This window comes from Hypanus sabinus, chromosome 20, assembly GCF_030144855.1.
Source record: "Hypanus sabinus isolate sHypSab1 chromosome 20, sHypSab1.hap1, whole genome shotgun sequence".
NCBI classification, from domain to species: domain Eukaryota; kingdom Metazoa; phylum Chordata; class Chondrichthyes; order Myliobatiformes; family Dasyatidae; genus Hypanus; species Hypanus sabinus.
In genome coordinates, this window is record NC_082725.1 from 1,864,050 (window position 1) to 1,885,989 (window position 21,940).

General features: G+C 45.3%; 1 protein-coding gene across 9 annotated transcripts in view; it reads left to right on the forward strand.

Moving 5' to 3' along the window:
- Window positions 1-21,940, forward strand: part of LOC132378224 (protein PALS2-like) — a 187,727-nt gene that overhangs the window by 158,123 nt on the left and 7,664 nt on the right. For all 9 annotated transcript variants that reach the window (XM_059944941.1, XM_059944943.1, XM_059944939.1 and 6 more), the window contains 3 exons: window positions 436-544; window positions 657-725; window positions 5,803-5,964. In XM_059944941.1, coding sequence (XP_059800924.1) covers window positions 436-544; window positions 657-725; window positions 5,803-5,964 — 340 coding nt within the window. The remainder of the gene's footprint in view (window positions 1-435; window positions 545-656; window positions 726-5,802; window positions 5,965-21,940) is intronic.

The window sequence follows — 21,940 nt, forward strand, 5'->3', positions numbered from 1 at the left end:
TATTTCCCATGGTAGGGGAGTCCAGAACAAGAAGGCACGACTTCAAGATTGAAGGATGTCCATTTAGAGCAGAGATGCAGAGAAATTACTTTAGTCAGAGGGTGATAAATCTGTGAAATTTGTTGCCACGAATGGCTGTGGGTGCATTTAAGGCAGAGATAGATAGGTTCTTGATTAGCCAGGGCATGAAAGGGTACGGAGAGAAGGCAGAGGAGTGGGGATAATTGGAAGAATTGGATCAGCCCATTGCAGAGCAGACTCAGTGGGCCAAATGGCCTACTTTTGCTCCTATATCTTATGGTCTTATGTAAATGGATATGTGATAACGGATGCAGTTGGTGGTCTGTGAAAGGCATGCTTCTGTGGTGTATGACTTTGACTTTGTAAATACCATGACTCCCAGGAACTAATTGGACTGGTTGTATTTCATTTCAGGCTTTTCACATGAAGGGAGGAGGAAGTGCAGGTCTAATTCCCAGCCAGATGTTGGAAGAAAAAAGAAAAGCCTTTGTTAAACGGGACTGGGATCTCTCAGGTTCCTCTGGTGAGCTTTTTAGTGTTGCTCTTTAGAGATCGATATAAAGTGTTTATAAATGCTTGTGAATATAACAGAAAAATATTTAATTGTCTCAAGTTCTGTTTCAATCTTTCTTCAGGGCCATTTTGTGGAATAATAACTGGTAAAAAGAAGAAAAAGATGATGTACCTCACAACAAAAAATGCAGGTAAATCGATGGAGGGCAAGTAGATTGAGGATTGTCTAACTGGTAGGAAAGAAAAGTAGGGATAGGAAGTTAATTTTCAGTTTGGCAATGTGCGACCATGGAGATGCCACAAGGATCAGTGCTGGGACCACAGCTGTTCGGGGGTGTATGGTAATTTGAAGGAAGAAAATGGACTGTAGCCATATTTGCAGATGACATGACAATAGATAGAAAGTGAGCTGTGAACAGGATAGAACCTGCTCACAGAGGGTTATCAGTGGAGTCAGTGAACTGGTGAAAATTTGGCCAATGCAACTATATGTGAACAAAGAAGGTTATTAAGTTGCAAGATAACAGGGAGAGCTACCGTGCAAAGGGAGTTGCGATACCTATCTGTGAAGGTCGAAGTTGACAGACAGATAAAACATCTCAGGGCCCTTATGTGTTGATGAGCAGAGGGATCTTAATGTCCAAGTCCATAGTTTCCTGAAAGTGATTACATGGGTTGGTACGCTGGAAAAGAAGGCATATGGTATGCTTGCCTTTGTTGTTGGAGGAATTGTGTTCCAGGAGTCAGGAAGTTTTCCTGGAGCTTTGTAAAACTAGTTAGGCCACATTTGGTGCATTGCATTTTGTTCTAGTCTGCCCATTATAAGAAAGATGTGGAGGCTTAGGAAAAAGTGCAGAAGAGGTTTTCCAGGGTTAGAGGGCATGTGCTGTAAGGAGAGATTGGTCAAATTTCAGTTGAATTCTTTGGAGTGATTGAGACTGAAGGGAAATCTGATGAAGGTTTATAAGAAAATGAGTGACATGGACAGAATAGACAGCTGGTAGATTTTTCCCAGGGCAGCAAAATAGCAAAGTGGTAAGTGCAATCACTTTACTGCACCAGCTGTAAGATTGGGGTTCAATTCTCAGCATTGTCTGTAACAAGTTTATATGTTCTCCCTGTGAATGCATGGGTTTCCTCCCTTATCCCGAAGACGTGTGCAATATAGTGAGTAAGTTTTGGGCATGCATGCAACACTTTCAGGCTGCTCAGCACAATCCTCACTGATTTGGTTTGATGCAAATGATTCATTTCACTGTATGTTTTCATGTACATGTGACAAATAAAGCTAATCTTTAATCTTTAGGGTTGAAGTGTCTAATACCGGGAGCATGTCTTTTAAAGTGAGAGAGAGTAAGTTCAAAGGAGATGTGAGGGGCAAGTTTTTCTTTCACAAAGAGCTGTGAGGCCTGGAATGCACCACCTGTGGTGGTGATGAAGGCAGATATAATGGGGATGTTCAAATTGGATCGAAATCCTAAATCCAGTGGCATTGTGGAATCACCTTTAGAAGATCTGCAGATGCTGAAGAATCTACTTAGCACCATCATCTCAGGCATTTAAGCAAGGGCAATGAATGCTGGCTTTATGCATTCATCATTATTTAATTATATTAAATTGTTAAAGATTATTATTTAATTATAATACTGCCTCCTCTGTATCTATATCTGGGGCACCTTAACACTAAAGCCTGTTGTGATGATGCCCCCATAATACTATTGTTTTGTAGCAGTTAATTACATCCTGTCATTTGGAAGATGGGGCTTTACAGTTGTATTAAAGTTATAAATGACCTGAAATGGGTAAGAATGGCACCGTTATCATCCTCCCATGAAAATTGATCAGGTTGGCTGACCACGTTTTAATCCAACCATTGAGATCCTTTTTTTAATTTTAAACTATTAGGCCAAAGGGCCTGTTTCAGTGTTGTGGGATGCCAATACTATGATTATTTTAGTGCCACTTGAAATTGTCCTACAGGTTTGTTAGTCCAGGCATTTGACAGTTTATTTAGTAATATAACCATGATACTAACATCAGAATCTAAATCAGTTTCAATATCACTGGCATAAAGCTGATTCTGATGGGGGTCTCTATAGTTGATTGAGAGTGGGAAGGGGGCAGGGAGGGTGGATCATGGTTGACAAAAAGGGAAGACAGAAGGGAGGGAATAGGAAGCACGAGAGAGACATTCTGTAATGATAAATAAACCATCTGTCTGGAAACACATGACCTTGCTTAGTGTCTGAGGGCCGGATGTGTCAGCACCCACACCCTGGCCTAGTACTCCTTTTCTGCCACCTGTTGCACACCTCTCCCATGAGGTGTGTATATGTATGTATATATATATTTAAATGGCATGCAAGAAGAGAGGAAAATAGGTAGTATACATGGGTTCATTGTCTATTCAAAAATTTGATTGCAGAGGGAGAGCTGTTCCTGAAACGTTGCATGTGTGCCTGCAGGCTTCTGTTCACCTCCTTGGTGGTAGCAGTGAAAAGAGGGCATGCCCTGGGTGATGAGGGTCCCTAATGATGGATGCTGCCTTCTTGAAGGTGTTTTAGTATAGCTCCAAAGAAAAAGCACATTGGCATGGTACACTGATGTCTAATGCAGACTGCATCGTGCTACCTCATGGTTAAATATTGGGGTGCAGGGACACATCATTCAGCATGAGAAAGGGTGCTTACTGCAGTGTCCTGCCCTACTACAACAGTAAAGCCAGAACAGACAAATATAAGAAATCAAAACTTTTTACAGGTTTCAGACTTGATGCTCAGTATGCCAGAATGCAACAGAATACAAATCAGTAAAGCAAAGAGAATGTTCGACTGTTGCCCATAAGGCAGTCTGGAGTCCATCGATCTAAAGGTATGATGGATGGGATCTTCACTAGCAAAGAGTAAGAAAGTGGCTCTAGCTAGCATGTGTGTCCTTATTGCCATCACTGTCAACCAGTAGGACTGTGGAACATCCTCCTCAAATTCAGCTATTCACAGATATTCGTCACCACTTACATTTCAGTTTTATTTATCTATAATGGAAACATAGAGTGAAATGCATTGTTTGTATTACCGACCAGCATAACCTAAGGATGTGCTGAGGGCAGCCCGCAAGTGTTGCCACATATTCCGGCATGTAGCATGCCCACAGTGCTCTGAACATTAACACAAGCAACAACAGCCACCAAACAGAACAACAATAAGACAAAACCCTTTCCCTCTCTCCCACACATCCATCCACAGACAGGCCTCCATCTGCAGGACAGGCCATTTACAGACCTAAGACTTTTAGCCCTTGGCTCCAGACTCCCAGACTTGCAAAGTCACACCTGCTGTACCAAATGCCTCTTGAGTTCTGGATTATGTATTGCAGGCATCTTGAGGCACTTGAAAAATACTTTCAGTACTGTCTCCACACAATCCTTGAGACCAATATGTGGACCATTGTCTGTGACCTCAGCAGGGAACATCTACAGCACTGTGGCTCCATTTAAGCCATGTTGACTTTAGGGAAGCCGCACTGGACAGTGCCCAGTGCCAGAGCATTATTGCTTTGTTCTGAATTCTGTTAGAGGAAGCTTTATGATTGAAACTGCCTTGCAGAAATTCACCTTCTGCACTAATTTCTGGGAACCTCTTGCCCATGACCACTTGAAGTGGAGAAGAGCATTTTGTATGGAATTAAGAATCTTCAATTCTTGCATTGGGTGCCCATCTTTTCATCAAGGTCAGAAGAAAGAAACACCTCAGCAAGCCAATTACCCACCTGTTTTCCCTGTCAGGTATCTCCTGCCCCGTTCATGGAAGGAAGACTGCAGCCCTTACAATTGGCTTATCAATTATCTCAGACTTCACCAGAGGGAATTAAGTCACCTATTACTAAGGTGACATTCACCATTAAAGATCCCACTTTCTGGTTCTTGCTCCCTTCTCATTGTTGTCATTAGGCAGGATGTACAGGGGCCTGAAGACTAACGCTTCAAGGTTCAACAACAGACAAAATGTTGGAGAAACTAGCAGGTCAGGGAGCAACTGTGGTGGGAAATAAACAGTCAACATTCCCGGTCGAGATCCTTCATCACCTTTCTTGATGAAGGGTCTTGGCCAAAGTGTCAGCTGAGGTTTTGTTGGTTTGGATTCTATGTACTTACTGTACATCTGCCTGGATGTTGATTTGTGCTCTCATTATCACCTAGGGAGATTGAACTCGGCTGCAAAACAGAGTACAATGTGAACCAAATTGTGTTTAATTTGGGTAACATATGTGTTATTAGTCTTTCACAAACACCATTGTCTTATTATTTCAAAGTTATTGGAACTGTCATCTGTTGTATTGTGATATTATAGGAAGGATATGAAAACTTTAGGGAGATGCAGAGAAGATTTACCAGGTTGCTGCCTGGGTAGAGAGCATGTTTTAGGAGAATTGTTTGGATGAGCTAGGGCTTTTCTCTTCAGAGCAAAGGAAGATAAGAGGTGACTTGATAGAGGGGTACAAGGTGATAAGACGCAAAGATCAAGTGGACAGCCAGAAACTTTTTCCCAGAGCAGAAATGGCTAATAAAAAGGGGGCATAATTTTAAGGTGATTGGAGGAAAGTATAGGGGAGATGTCACAGGTAGGTTTTATTACACAGATGTGTGTGCATGGAACACTTGCCAGAGGTGGTGATAGATGCAGGTAATTTAGGGGTATTTCAGAGACTCTTAGATAGACACATGAATGATAGGAAAATGGAGGGCTGTGTAGGAAGGAAGGGTTAGACTGATCTAGGTTAAAAAATCACTCATCATTGCAAGTTAAAGAGTCTGTACTGGGCAAGGAAAAATGTTGTATATAGCTGAGCCTTACAGATGGCATTGAAATGATGAAACCACCTATTTGTGAAAAGAATCATTGATTAAAGAATTAACATCAACTGAAATGATCAGTGAATTCTCTTTCTACTCTTTGGATAGTGTCATGGAACCTTTGACAATGTGTTGGAGAAGGTGAGAGTGCAAGGTAACAGAAGTTATTACTAATGTCTAAGAAAAAGTGTGGTACTGAGGGAGTCAAATTATAAACTGAAATTGAATTCAGGTGTTAAGTCTGAAAAGCTGCATAGTGCCCAGAGTGAAGATGAGGGATTGTTTCTAAAGGTTGTGTGTTCTGAATTATATCAGTGTGATTTCAATTCACTGCATGCCTTCCATGTTGTTAGAAATATATACACTGATGAGCATTTGATTTTGTTTTTTATTTGTTTATGCTGGTTAACAACAAGAATTTGATCGGCATGAAATTATGATCTACGAGGAAGTAGCGAGGATGCCACCCTTTCAAAGAAAGACTCTAGTGTTGATAGGAGCACAAGGTGTGGGACGACGGAGTTTAAAAAATCGGCTCATCGTAATGAATCCCATGCGGTTTGGAACAACTGTCCCATGTAAGTTTTGCTTTGCAACTGCAGATTTTGAATGTTTGGGAACAAGAGTTCCTTTTTCTTGTTATTACCTGGTGTCCGCTGCTGATCTCTGCAGCTAGAAACAGAAAACCTACAGCACAATGCATGCTGAGCTCGTTGAGCTACATCGACGACTGCATTGGCGCTGCCTCCGGCACGCATGCTGAGCTCGTTGACTTCATTAACTTTGCCTCCAACTTTCACCCTGCCCTCAAATTTATCTTGTCCATTTCTGACACCTCCCTCACCTTTCTTGATCTTTCTGTCTCCATCTCTGGAAATAGTTTATCTACTGATATCTAATATAAGCCTACTGACTCTCACAGCTACCTGGACTATTCCTCTTCCCACCCTGTCTCTTGCAAAACTGCTGTCCCCTTCTCGCAATTCCTCTGTCTCTGCTGCATCTGCTCTCAGGATGAGGCTTTTCATTCCAGGACAAAGATGTCTTCCTTTTTTTTAAAACAGAGGGGCTTTCCTTCCTCCACCATCAACTCTGCTCTCACCCCATCTGCCCACCACCCCACTTGGGATAGGGTTCCCCTTGTCCTCACCTACCACCCCACTAGCCTCTGGATCCAACATATAATTTTCTGTAATTTCTGCCACCTCCAATGGGATCCCACTACCAAGCACATCTTGCCCTCCCCCCTCTTTCTGCTTAGCGCAAGGATTGCTCCCTTTGCGACTCCCTTGTCCATTCATCCCCCCATCCCTTCCCACCGATCTCCCTCCTGGCACTTATCCTTGTAAGCGGAATAAGTGCTACACCTGCCCTTACACTTCCTCCATCACCACCACTCAGGGCCCCAGACTGTCGTTCCAGGTGAGGCGACACTTCACCTGTGAGTCGGCTGGTGTGGTACACTGCGTCTGGTGTTCCCGGTGCAGCATTTTATATATTGGTGAGACCCGACACACACTGGGAGACCGGTTTGCTGAACACTACACTCTGTCCGCCAGAGAAAGCAGGACCTCCCAGTGGCCACATATTTTAATTCCACATCCCATTCCCATTCTGATATGTCTATCCATTGCCTCCTCTACTGTCAAGATGAAGCCACACTTGGGTTGGAGGAACAACACCTTATATTCCGTCTGGGTAGCCTCCAACCTGATGGCATGAACATTGATTTCTCTGACTTCCGTTAATGCCCCTCCTCCCCTTCTTAACCCATCCCTTATTTATTTATCCCCCCCTTTATTTTCCTCTCTCTGCCCCTCTCACAATCACTGCTTGCCTGTTCTCCATCTCCCTCTGGTGCTCCCCTCCCCCTTTCTTTCTCCCTAGGCCTGCCATCCCATGATCCTTTCCCTTCTCCAGCTCTGTATCCCTTTTGCCAATCACCTTTCCAGCTCTTAGCTTCACCCCTCCCCCTCCTGTCTTCTATCATTTTGGATTTCTCCCTCCCCCTCCTATTTTCAAATCTCTTACTATATTTTCTTTGAGTCCTGAAGAAGGGTCTTGGCCCGAAATGTCGACTTTACTTCTTCCTATAGATGCTGCCTGGCCTGCTGTGTTCCACCGGCATTTTGTGTGTGTTGCACAATACCGGCCCTTTGGCCCACAACGTTGCGCCAAACATGCACTTACTTAGAAATTACTTAAGGTTACCCATAGCCCTCTATTTTTCTAAGCTCCATGTACCTATCCAAGAGTCTCTTAAAAGACAATATCATATCCGCTTCCACCATTGTTGCCGGCGGCCCATTCCACGCACTCACCACTGGCTATGTAAAAAAAAAACTTAATCCTGACGTCTCCTCTGTACCTACTTCCAAGCAGCTTAAAACTGTGCCCAGTCGTGTTAGCTATTTCAGCCCTGGGAAAAAGCCTCTGACTATTCACACTATCAATGCCTCTCATCACTTTATTCACCCCTTTCATAATCCCCCCGCTCCAAGGAGAAAAGGCTGAATTCACTCAACCTATTCTCGTAAGGCATGCTCCTCAATCCAGGGAACATCCTTGTAAATCTCCTCTGCACCTTTTCTATAATTTCCACGTCCTTCCTCTAATGAGGTGACCAGAAATGAACACAGTACTCCAAGTGGGGTCTGACCTGGGTCCTATATAGCTGTAACATTATCTCTCAGCTCTTAAAAATCTTATGGTTGATGAAGACCAATGCACCATATGCCTTAACCACAGAGTCAACTTCCGCAGCAGCTCTGAGTGTCCTATGGACTCAGACCCCAAGATCCCTCTGATCCTCCACACTGCCAAAAGTCTTACCATTAACTATATTCTGCCATCATATTTGACCTACAAAAATGAACCACCTCTCACTTACCTGAGTTGAACTTCATCTGCCATTTCTCAGCCCAGTTTCGCATCCTATCAATATCCCGCTGTGAGCTCTGATGGCCCTCCACACTATCCACAATACCCCCAACCTTTGTGTCATCAGCAAATTTGCTAACCCATCCCTCCACTTCCTCATCCAGATCATTTATAAAAATCATGAAGAGTAAGGATCCCAGAACAGATCCCTGAGACACACCAATGGTCACGGACTGCCTTGCAGAATATGACCTGTCTACAACCATTCTTTGCATTCTGTGGGCAGGTCAATTCTGGATCCACAAAGCAATGTCTCCTTGGATCCCATGCCTCCTTACTTTCTCAATAAACCTTGCATGGGGTACTTTATCAAATGCTTTGCTGAAATCCATATACATTACATCTGCAGCTCTACCTTCATCAATGTGTTTAGTCACATCCTCAAAAAATTCAGTCAGGCTCATAAGGCATGACTTGCCTTTGACAAAGCCATGCTGACTATCCCTAATCAAATTATGCCTCTCCAAATGTTAAAGATGTTTTAGAAAAAACTTTGGGGTTTGGAAATGTGTGTAATCTCGATGAATCAATATTTCCATGTTTTAATATTTATTTAGCAATTGATCTGTCCGCAGACTTGGAAGTAACTGAAGTTACAGAAATTGGTTTCACAGATGTGTAATGAATAGGAATATAACATTTTGAAATTAATTTTCTAGGCATTAACATGTTTTCTCCCCTCTGCTGAAAGTTAAGCATTCACAGATTAGACAAAATCAGTACATAAGTGGTCAAAACGGATCTTTTTTTTTCTTATGGACTTTTTTTTCCCCATGATGATCACAGTTCAAAGTAAAGTTATTATCAAAGTACATAAATGTCACCATATACAACCCTGAGTTTCATTTTCGTAAGGGCACATCAATAAATACAAGAAACAAAATAGAATCCATGAAAGATCACACCCAACTGGACAGATAACAACCAGTGTGCAAAAAAAAGCCCCAACAAATTGTGCAAATATGAAGAGAAAGAGGGAAAAACAATAATAATAATAATAATAATAATAATACATTCATACAGTGGCATGCAAAGGTTTCGGCATCCCTGTTCAAAATTTCTATTGCTGTGAATAGTTAAGTGAGTAAAAGATCCACTGATCTCCAAAAATCATAAGGTTGTAGCGGTGTGCTACACGCAGCGCTAAAATTACGACACGGAGTCGGTAACTGCAGTCGAAGGAAAAAACTTTATTCGAAAACTTCAGCCTCACTTTTAAGCCTCCCTCAACCTGCCCCCCATGGCGCAGAGGCTCCAAAGCTCTGTGCTCGCAAACCCCCGTAGGCTATCTAATTGTGAGTCGGTTCGGATGTGCCAGGAAATGGGTCGCCACATAATCCCCCCCCCAGAACCGGCGATACACCCCCCAATGTCCACAGTCTGGGCCAGAACCTGCTTGGGAGGTCGGCCTCTGCGCCGAGGTGCCGGAAACTCGGCCGGTTGCGCCAGGTCTACATGGGCTGGTTTGAGGCGGTCCACCGTGAAAACCTCCTCTTTCCCCCCAACGTCCAGCACGAACGTGGACCCGTTGTTCCGCAGCACCATAAACGGCCCCTCGTATGGCCGCTGCAGCAGTGGCCGATGCCCGCCCCTTCGTACAAACACAAACTTACAGTTCTGTAGGTATTTGCAGGTCGGGTGCCGCCCGTGCTGTGAAGTGGGTATGGGGGCCAGGTTACCGAGCTTCTCGCATAGTCTGCCCAGGACCGCTGCGGGATCTTCCTCTTGCCCCCTTGGGGCTGGTAGGAACTCCCCGGGGACGACCAGGGGCGCGCCGTATACCAACTCGGCCGACGAGTCATGCAGGTCGTCTTTGGGCGCTGTGCGGATGCCGAGTAGTACCCAGGGAAGCTCGTCCGCCCAGTTGGCTCCTCGCAGGCGGGCCATGAGGGCCGACTTCAGGTGACGGTGGAAACGCTCCACTAGCCCGTTCGACTGTGGGTGGTAGGCAGTGGTGTGGTGCAGCTGAGTCCCCAAAAGGCTGGCCATAGCTGACCACAGGCTGGAGGTGAACTGGGCGCCTCTGTCGGAGGTAATGTGGGCTGGTACACCAAAGCGAGATATCCAGGTGGCGATCAGGGCTCGGGCGCAAGATTCGGAGGTGGTGTCGGTGAGCGGGACCGCCTTTGGCCATCTTGTGAACCGGTCCACAATAGTCAGGAGGTGCCGCGCGACACTGGCAGGGGGCCCACATGAATGTGGTCGAAACGCCGGTGGGCGGGATGGAACTGCTGCGGTGGGGCTTTGGTGTGCCGCTGCACCTTGGCCGTCTGGCAGTGCATGCACGTTTTGGCCCATTCACAGACCTGTTTGCGGAGTCCGTGCCAAACGAACCTGCTGGAAACCATCCGGACAGTTGTCCGGATGGAGGGATGCGCCAAGTTATGAATGGAGTCGAAAACGCAGCGCCGCCAGGCTGTCGGAACGACGGGACGGGGCTGGCCGGTGGCGACGTCACAGAGTAGGGTCCTCTCACCCGGGCCTACGGGGAGGTCCTGGAGCTGCAAACCGGAGACTGCGGTTCTGTAACTCGGAATCTCCTCATCCGCCTGCTGCGCCTCTGCCAGTGCCTCAAAGTCTACCCCTTGGGAAAGGGCATGAACGGTAGGGCGAGAGAGCGCATCCGCCACGACATTGTCCTTACCCAAGACGTGCCGGACATCCGTCGTGTATTCAGAGTTGTAGGATAGGTGGCGTTGCTGGCGGGACGACCAGGGGTCGGACGCTTTCATAAACGCAAAGGTAAGCGGTTTGTGGTCCGTGAACGCGGTGAAGGGCTGACCTTCTAGGAAGTACCTGAAATGCCGGATTGCCAGGTAGAGCGCCAACAGTTCCCGGTCGAAAGCATTGTATTTGAGCTCGGGTGGTCGCAGGTGTTTGCTGAAAAACGCCAGGGGTTGCCAGCGACCTGCGATGAGTTGCTCCAGCACCCCACCGACTGCCGTGTTTGATGCGTCCACTGTGAGGGCGGTAGGGGAGTCCATTCTGGGATGTACTAGCATTGCGGCGTCTGCCAAAGCTTCCTTCGTTTGAACGAAAGCGGCGGCGGACTCCTCGTCCCAGGTAATGTCCTTGCTCGGACCCGACATCAGGGCGAACAGGGGGCGCATGATCCGGGCAGCTGAAGGGAGGAAGCGGCGGTAGAAATTGACCATACCTACGAATTCCTGAAGGCCTTTGATCGTGGTGGGTCGGGGAAAGAGGCGGACCGCATCTACTTAGCGGGCAGAGGGGTTGCCCCGTCATTAGTAATCCTGTGGCCCAGGAAGTCAATGGTATCGAGTCCGAAGTGGCATTTGGCGGGGTTGATTGTTAGACCGTACTCACTCAGTAGGGCGCAGAGTTGACGGAGGTGGGACAGATGCTCCTGATGACTGCTGCTGGCTATGAGGATGTCATCCAAATAGATGAACGCGAAGTCCAGGTCCCGTCCCACCGCGTCCATTAACCGCTGGAACGTCTGTGCGGCATTCTTCAGGCCGAATGGCATGCGGAGGAACTTGAAAAGGCCAAATGGGGTGATGAGAGCCGTTTTGGGGACGTCGTCAGGATGCATCGGGATTTGATGGTACCCTCGGACGAGGTCTACCTTGGAGAAGATCCGTGCGCCGTGCAGGTTTGCTGCAAAGTCCTGAATGTGCGGCACAGGGTAGCGGTCCGGTGTGGTAGCCTCGTTCAGCCTGCGGTAGTCACCGCACAGTCTCCAGCCCCCCGTCGCTTTGGGCACCATGTGCAGGGGGGAGGCCCATGGGCTGTCGGACCGCTGGATGATCCCCAATTCCTCTATCCTCTGGAACTCCTCCTTCGCCAGTCGGAGCTTGTCCGGGGGAAGCCGCCGAGCACGGGCGTGGAGGGGTGGTCCCTGGGTCGGGATGTGGTGCTGTACGCCGTGCCTGGGCATGGCCGCTGTGAACTGCGGTGCCAGAACCGATGGGAACTCTGCCAGGACCCTGGTGAAGTCGTTGTCGGACAGCGTGATGGAGCCGAGGTGAGGAGCTGGCAACTGGGCTGCACCCAGGGAGAATGTCTGAAAGGTCTCGGCGTGGACCAGTCTCTTCCTGGGCAGGTCGACCAGTAGGCTGTGAGCCCGCAAAAAATCCGCACCCAGAAGCGGTTGGGCTACAGCGGCCAGTGTGAAGTCCCACGTGAACTGGCTGGAGCCGAACAGTAGCTGCACCTGACGGGTGCCATAGGTCCTTACTGTGCTGCCATTCACGGCCCTCAGGGGGGGACCCGGTGCCCTGCTGCGGGTGTCGTAACTCGTCGGAGGTAAAACGCTGATCTCAGCCCCAGTATCGACCAAAAACCGGCGTCCCGACCTCCTATCCCACACATACAGGAGGCTATCCCGATGGCCAGCCGCCGTAACCATCAGCGGCGGCTGGCCCTGGCGTTTCCCGGGAACTTGCAGGGCGGGCTTCTGCGCCCCACCGCTGGTGGTAGAAGCACCAGTGTTCATTGGGCCGGGGGTTGGCGGGCTCTGCGGCTGAGCCTGGACTGGTTTGCTGCCGGGAGCGTGGCTGGGAGATCTGTGCGATGGACAGATGCTCACCTTTTTGGCGTTCCACAGCAAGTCCGCCCGGGCTGCCACCTTCCAGGGGTCACTGAAATCCGCATCGGACAGCAGCAGGCATATGTCCTCGGGCAGCTGCTCCAGGAATGCCTGCTCAAACATGAGGGAGGGTGTGTGTCCGGCGGCGAGAGACAACATCTCATTCATTAAAGCCGATGGAGGTCTGTCGCCCAAGCCATCCAGGTGCAGTAAACGGGCAGCCCGCTTGCGCTGTGAGAGTCCGAAAGTCCTGAGGAGCAGGGCTTTGAATTCTGTGTACTTGCCGTCTGCCGGGGGCGACTGTACGAACTCTGCGACCTGGGCCGCTGTGTCCTGGTCGAGGGAGCTCACCACGTAGTAGTAGCGGGTGTCTTCTGAGGTGATCTGGCGAACGTGGAATTGGGCTTCGGCTTGCTGGAACCATAGGTTCGGGCACTGTTTCCAGAAACCCAGCAGTTTCAACGAAACCGCATGAACAGAGGCAGCGTCGGTCATTTCTGGTCCAAAAATCGTTTGGACTGTCGGGGTCACCAATTGTAGCGGTGTGCTACACGCAGCGCTAAAATTACGACACGGAGTCGGTAACTGCAGTCAAAGGAAAAAACTTTATTCGAAATCTTCAGCCTCACTTTTAAGCCTCCCTCAACCTGCCCCCCATGGCGCAGAGGCTCCAAAGCTCTGTGCTCGCAAACCCCCGTAGGCTATCTAATTGTGAGTCGGTTCGGATGTGCCAGGAAATGGGTCGCCACAAGGTTAAAGATGAAACATTCTTTTCGAGTCAAGTCAAGTCACTTTTTTTTTTGTCATTTCGACCGTAACTGCTGGTATAATACACAGTAAAAACGAGACAGTGTTTTTCAGGACCATGGTGCTACATGAAACAGTACAAAAACTACACTGAACTACGTAAAAACAACACAGAAAAAAACTACACTAGACTACAGACCTACGCAGGACTGCATAAAGTGCACAAAACAGTGCAGGCATTACAATAAATAATAAGCAAGACAATAAGCACAGTAGAGGGCAGTAAGTTGGTGTCAGTCCAGGCTCTGGGTATTGAGGAGTCTGATGGCTTGGGGGAAGAAACTGTTACATAGTCTGGTTGTGTGAGCCCGAATGCTTCGGTGCCTTTTCCCAGATGGCAGGAGAGAGAAGAATTTGTATGAGGGGTGCGTGGAGTCCTTCATACTGCTGTTTGCTTTATGAGTGCAACGTGTGGTGTAAATGTCTGTAATGGCAGGATGATCTTCTCAGCTGACCTCACTATCCGCTGCAGTGTTTTGCGATCTGAGATGGTGCAATTTCCGAACCTCCGAACCAGGCAGTGATGCAGCTGCTCAGGATGCTCTCAATACAACCTCTGTAGAATGTGATGAGGATGGGGTTGGGAGATGGACTTTCCTCAGCCTTTGCAGAAAGTAGAGACGCTGCTTAGCTTTCTTTGCTATGGAGCTGGTGTTGAGGGGCCAGGTGAGATTCTCCGCCAGGTGAACACCAAGAAATTTGGTGCTTTTAACGATCTCTACCAAGGAGCCATCGATGTTCAGTAGAGAGTGGTCCTCTGTGCCCTCCTAAAGTCAACAACCATCTCTTTTGTTTTGTTCACATTCAGAGACAGGTTTTTGGCTCTGCACCAGTCTGTCAACCGCTGCACCTCCTCTCTGTAAGCTGACTTGTCGTTCTTGCTGTTGAGACCCATCATGGTCGCGTCATCGGCAAACTTGATGATGTGGTTCGAGCTGTGTGTTGCAGCACAGTCATGGGTCAGCAGAGTGAACAGCAGTGGACTGAGCACATACCCCTGGGGGGTGGGGGGGGCCCTGTGCTCAGTGTGATGGTGTTGGAGATGCTGCGTCTGATCCAGACTGTCTGAGGTTTTTGACATTTTAAGCAAGATTAGTGTATTATTTTTGTTTTGTACAATTTTAGAGTGAAAAAAAGGAAAGGAGCACCATGCAAAACTTTGGGCACTGCAAGAGATTTGAGCTCTCAGATATCTTTTACCAAGGTCCTAGACCTTAATTAGCTTGGGCTATGGCTTGACAACAGTCATAGTTAGGAAAGGACAGTTGATGCAAATTACAAAGCTTTATAAATATCCTGACTCCTCAAACCTTGTCCCAATAATCAGCAGCCATGGGCTCCTCTAAGCAGCTGCCTAGCACTCTAAAAATTAAAATAAATGATGCCCACAAAGCAGGAGAAGGCTATGAGAAGTTAGCAAAACGTTTTCAGGTAGCTGTTTCCTCAGTTCTTAATGTAATTCAGAAATGCCAGTTAACAGGAATGGTGGAGGTCAAGTTGAGGTCTGGAAGACCAAGTAAATTTTCCAAGAGATCTGCTCATAGGATTGCTAGAAAGGCAAATCAAAGCCCCCATTTGCAAAAGACCATCAAGAAGACTTAGCAGACTCTGGAGTGGTGGTGCACTATTCTACTGTGCAGTGACACCTGGACAAATATGACCTTCATGGAAGAGTCATCAGAAGAAAACTTCTCCTGCGTCCTCACCACAAAATTCAGCGTCAGAAGTTTGCAAAGGTACAACTAAACAAGCCTGGTGCATTTTGGAAACAAGTCCTATGGACTGATGAAGTTAAAATTGAACTTCTTGGCTGCAATGAACAAAGGTATGTTTGGAGAAAAAAGGGTGCAGAATTTCATGAAAAGAACACCTGTCCAACTGTTAAGCATGGGGATGGATTGATCATGCTTTGGGCTTGTGTTGCAGCCAGTGGCACGAGGAACATTTCATTGATAGAGGGAAGAATGAATTCAATTAAATACCAGCAAATTCTGGAAGCAAACATCATACCGTCTGTAAAAAAAAAAGCTGAAGATGAAAAGAGGATGGCTTCTACAACAGAATAATGATCCTAAACACACCTCAAAATCCACAATGGACTACCTCAAGAGGCGCAAGCTGAAGGTTTTGCCAAGGCTCTCACAGTCACCCGACCTAAACATCATTGAAAATCTGTGGATAGATCTCAAAAGAGCAGTGCATGGAAGACGGCCCAAGAATCTCACAGAACTAACACGAAATCTACAGATGCTGGAAATTCCTGACGAAGGGTCTCGGCCCGAAACGTCGACAGTGTTTCTCCTTATAGATGCTGCCTGGCCTGCTGTGTTCCACCAGCATTTTGTGTGTGTTGTTATCTCACAGAACTAGAAATTTTTTGCAAGGAAGAATGGGCAAAAATCCCCCAATCAAAAACTGAAAGACTTAGCTGGCTACAGAAAGCGTTTACAAGATGTGATACTTTTAGGTCAAACAATGTTATTGCCGAAATCTAATGAAATAGAAACTTTAATTCAAAAAGGAAAAACTAAAAAATTTATTTCTTGTATGTATAGCTTGATTCAAAAACAGGCAATTAAACGAGTCCATAAGTCAAGACAAAAATGGGAAAGTGACTTGAATATTAAAATTGAAGAAACAAATTGGTCAAGACTATGTCTTGATAGTATGACAAATACAATAAATGTCCGGTTAAGATTAGTGCAATATAATTTTTTTTACATCAATTATATATTACACCACAAAAAATAAATAAATAAAATCCAAATTTATCCGATCAGTGTTTCCGATGTCACCAAGAAATCGGTACTTTTTTACATTCTACTTGGTCTTGTTCTAAAATTCAACCTTTTTGGACAAATTTAAGAGTTTTATTGGAACACAACTTCCACATAATCTAATATTATTTTTATTAGGCGATATTGAAGGGAATAAAATCGAAATCCAAATTGAATAAATATCAGGAAGAATTTATAAAAATTGCACTGGCAGTAGCCAAAAAGGCTATTGCAGTTACTTGGAAATCGGATGCATACTTAAGTATAGATCGTTGGAAGAATGAAATTTCCAGCTGTATTCCACTTGAAAAAATTACTTATAATTTAAGAGATAAATATGAAACATTTTTGAAAATTTGGCACCCTTATTTACAGAAAACAGGATTAAATATATAGGTGCTTCGAAGATAAAATAATTGGTTAGTTGGGGAAAGAAATAAATATATATACTAAAATTATTACGAACTCCATGGAGCATGTGGGGATCTTACGCTATCCAGGCACTTTCTTTCTTTCTTCTTTTTTTTCTATAGGGATGTTAGGGGGGAGGGGCTAAGGGGAGGCAGGAAGGGTATATTTTTTTTCTATTTCTTTCTGTAATTATTTGAAAACTCAATAAAAAAAAAAGTTTTAAAAAAAAATGTGATACTTGCCAAAGGGGTGTTACTAAGTACTGACCATGCAGGGTCTCCAAACTTTTGCTTCAGGCCCTTTTCCTTTTTTGTTATTTTGAAACTGTAAAAAATGGAAATAAAAAAGTAATCTTGCTTAAAATATTAAAGAAATGTGTCATCTTTAACTTTATGCCTTTTGGAAATCAGGTCATCTTTTACTCGCTTAGCCATTCACAGTAACAGAAATTTTGACCAGGGGTGCCCAAACTTCTGCATGCCACTGTAAATAAGCAATAAATATGGAGAACCTTTGATGAAGTGAGTCCAGTTCAATGGTAACAGTTCAGTGTTGGGGTGAATGAAGTAGATTGAAGTTCTGCCCTCTGGCTCAAGAGCCTGATGGTTGAGGGATAATAACTGTGTCTGGTGTGAGTCCTGAGGCTCCTGTTCCTCCTTGCTGGTAGCAAGGAGAAGAGAGCATGGCCTGGATGGTGGAGGTCCTTGATGATGGATGCTGCTTTCTTGCAACAGCATTCTTTGTAAATGTACTCAGTGGTGGGGAGGGTTTTGCCTGTAATGGATTGGGCTGAATCAATTTTTTTTTAGGCTTTTCTGTGCAAGGGTAGTGGTGTTTGCATACCAGACCATGATGCAAACAGTTAGTATACTCTCACCACATATTTATAGAAGTTTGCCGAAGTTTTAGATGATATGGCAAATCTTCGCTAATTTCTAAGGAAGTAGAGGTGCTACCATATTTTCTTCGTAATGGCACTTATGTATTGAACCCAGGACAGATCCTCTGAAATGATAACACCTTATTTTTCTGCCTCCTAAAGTCAATAATCATCTCTTTGGTCTTGCTGACATTGTGAGAGGTTATTGTTCTGGCACTACTCAGCCAGATTTTCTATCTCCCTCTTATAAGGTGAATTGTCACCACCACCTTTGATTCCGCCAACAATGGTAATGTTGCATCAAACTTAAGGATGGCGTTGGAGCTGTTCTTTGACTGACAGTCATAAGTGTAAAATGAGTAGAGCAGGGGGCTGAGCACATAGCCTTGTGGTGCACCTTTGCTGATGGAGATTATGAGGGAGTTATTGTTGCCAATCCAAACTGACTGGGGTCTGCAATGAGGAAATGGAGGATCCAGTTGCACAAGGAGCTTTTGAGGCCTAGAATTTGCAGTTTAATGATTAGTTTTGAGGGGGTGATAGCATTGAATGCTGAACTGAGGTCAATGAAAAGCATCCTAATGTATACACTGTCACAAAAATCACCCTTGTAATAATGATCAGTGAGGCACAGAGAATCTGTTTTTACCGACAAGTAACTTTTATTGTTTCAACTGAAAAGCACGTGGGTTCACAAACTATCTACCTGTGTGCACCCTACTAGAATCCTTGACACTCCAGGAACAGTCAATGAAGAGAAAAAGGTATTACCCTGGAAAGGGCCAGGCGTTCCTCATGGTCCCAATCTTTACATGTCTGTGAGGTCCTCCTTATCCGCAGTGGTTGGTCTCTGGATACTAGGGAGTTATCACCACTGCGTATTTGGAGCTCCTGACTCTTACAGTGTTCCTCATTAATTGAACTGGTGGATATCCATCCCATTGGCTCAAGGACACCGGACCTAACTGGGTCACCTTCTTATTGGTCATAGGACAGGGCTACAACCAACATTGTTTCATGGTTCTGCCCACCCCAGCCTTGTCTTTCATCTCTGGTCCAAACCAGTTAAATGAGGCAACCCAGACAGAGTCCAACAAGATTACAGATTGCTTCTTTGGTAGGTCTGGCATTTTACATAATAAGTAACTACTCATCCAAGAATGGTGTCTGATTTAGCAGGTCATTACCTGAAGTTCCTTGTGTCCACAATCAACTTCTCTGATTAGATTATCCTGGTGCAAGGTTCAGTTCAGAGTCCACAAAATGGGGGGAATCAAAGAAAACAGGTTTGTCTTCTTCCACTGTCCTTGATTAGACTGAAGTTTCTTCTGGCCAACAGTGCTTTCACTGTTCAGATGTTCCAGGATTGAGTGAAGAGCCAATGAAATAGCATCTGCTGTTGATCTGTTGTGATGTAGGCAAACTATAGTGGATCCAAGTTGCTTTTCCAGTTGGAGATGATATATTTCATCAACAACCTCTCAAAGCACTTCATCACTGTGGATGTAAGTGCTGCTGGATGATAGTCATTGAGGCAGGTTACCACAATCTTCTTGAGCACCGATATAATTGAAGCCTGCTTGAAGCAGATGGATACCACAGACTGTCGAACTGAGAGGTTAAAGATATTGATAAACACTCCCACCAGTTAACCAGAACAGCAATGTCTGGATAATTTTATTTTACTTTAGGGCAGGGGTCGGCAACCTTTACCACTGAAAGAGCCATTTGGTCCCGTTTCCCACTGAAAAGAAAACACCGGGAGCCACAAAACCCATTTGACGTTTAAAATGAAATAACACTGCATACAACGTTTTTTTTTGCCTTTATGCTATGTATAAACAAACTATAATGTGTTGCATTTATGAAATTGATGAACTCCTGCAGAGAAAACAAAATTACATTTCTGCATGCAACAAAAACATTTTGAACTCCGAGAAAAAGACGTTGGGTTGAAGGTTACTTTTAAGTGAAATACTCAACGTCTATTTGAGTCCTTCTTGTATTTATGAAAAACGCCGAACTTAAATTGTCCGCCAGCAGCAAACCAAAAATAACGTCAGCCAGCTGTCAACATGAAAAATAAAAGGACTATTTCACTGAGCAATGAAAAAATATGAATATACGTAAAATAATAAGCAATTAAAATATTTATCATACTTGGTTAATGGGACTTCTGCTCCTGGACCTCGGCGCACAGCGTCTGCACATCAGGGCTGTATGACGTCACCTTCATCTTTACACAGGATCGCAAGCTGTCATCTGTGAGGCGTGCGCGATGTTTGTTTTTAATAAAGTTCATGTTGGAGAACACCTGCTCACATACATATGTGGATCCAAAGATCGACAGGACTCCAAGCGCATACTTTTTAATGTTTACATAAATGTCGGGGATAGCATTCCATGTTTCGAACACAAGTTTGTCCGGTTTGAGGAGGTTTTCAATATCACTCCATTTGTGATTCTGAGCAAGAACGGCCTTCTGACGGGCAACATCTTCAAGGTCTGCTGTCAAACGTCTAAACTTGGACACCCATATGTCTTTGTTGGCTATGTCGGCCAGTTCCATCTCAAGATCAGGTTGACTCACCCCTGCCAATGCAGTCGTATTCAGTAGGGATGGATCGATGCTTAGGGGAGTGACCGGGAAGGATAATGTGTTTTTTTACTCTCTGAACTCACAGAAGCGTTTCCCAAACGATGTTTGCATTGCGATGATTGCAGAATGTAAATACTCTGAATTTATCATGTCGTGAGCTTGTTTGAACTCTCTCAAATTGGGGAAGTGAAACAATGTGCCTTTCTGTAAATCTCTGGCAAGCACTGTCAACTTGCGCTCGAATGCCAAAACATCCTCCAACATGTGCAGGGCTGTGCATCCTTTCCCCTGAAGAGCTGTGTTCAGCATGTTCAGGTGCGCTGTCATGTCTACCATGAAGTGTAGCTTTTCCAGCCACTCTGGCTGTTCCAGCTCAGGAAAGGTGAGCCCTTTGCTGCCCAGGAAAGTTTTCACTTCTTCCAGACACGCGACAAAGCGTTTCAGCACCTCCCCTCTTGACAGCCACCGATATGCGCTTTCCAGCTCGTCCAGTAACAAGCGGAATTGACGGTGATTTAAACTTTTTGCCATTATTTTATTGACAATCTGAATGACAACATCCATTACTTCTGTGCATTCTGGAGGAAATGTTTGAGCGCACAGTGCCTCTTGGTGCAAGATGCAGTGAAAAGTCAGCAGCTTTCTGTCCAGCGACTTCTGCAGTAAAGCCACAAATCCCTTGTGCGCTCCTGTCATACTTGGTGCCCCATCAGTAGCTACTGACACCAGGTGGGTGGTCTTTATTCCTTTGGCTCTTAAACAATTCAAGACAGCCTGACAGATGTCCAAACACAGATGTGTTTGGCCTTTTAGAGGTATCAACTCAATCATTTCTTCCTGTGGCCTGGCAGTTTACATACCGGCAGAACAGCGCTATTTGTTCAATATCACCTTTGTCTTTAGACTCGTCACAGGCAATAGAGTAGGCCACAGCTGAAATGATGTCTTTAATTTGCTGTCTTGTGATGTCTTCTGCCATTTTTATGGTTCTGTCTTTGACAATCTTTGCAGAGAGGGGCATATCCCTGATTTTCTGCACAATTTCACTCTTGTTTTTAAAGTCCGTGAATAGATGTTCTGAAATCTTAATGAAAGATTCTTTTATATATTCACCATCTGTAAACCGCTTCCCATGCCTGACTATTTCCTGAGCGGCAACAAAACTAGCATATGTAGTTGATTTTCCAGACTTCATCCACTTCTTGAAATGATTTTTGCTCAGATCAACCTTCCGCATCAGTTCCGAAATGACTTTTTTTCTCTCATCTCCATCCGGATATTTTTGAGCAAAGGCTGCGTGTTTATTCTGGAAATGTCTTGCGACTTTTGACTTTATGTTGTTTGCTAGTTTCTCATTGCATATTAAGCATACCGGTAAACCAGTCTTGTCAGCAGTGAAAGCAAATGAATCTGCCCACGTATCATTAAACGTTCTGTTTTCTTCAGTCACTTTTCTTTTTTTAGAATTCTCCATAGTTAGCCTACCTTGGATCGAAAAATTAAAGAAATCGTGCACTGGCGGGTGTCAGGCATTGGCAGTGGTGACGTATATTAATAGTGACAAAAAACACATTTTATTTAGATTGTA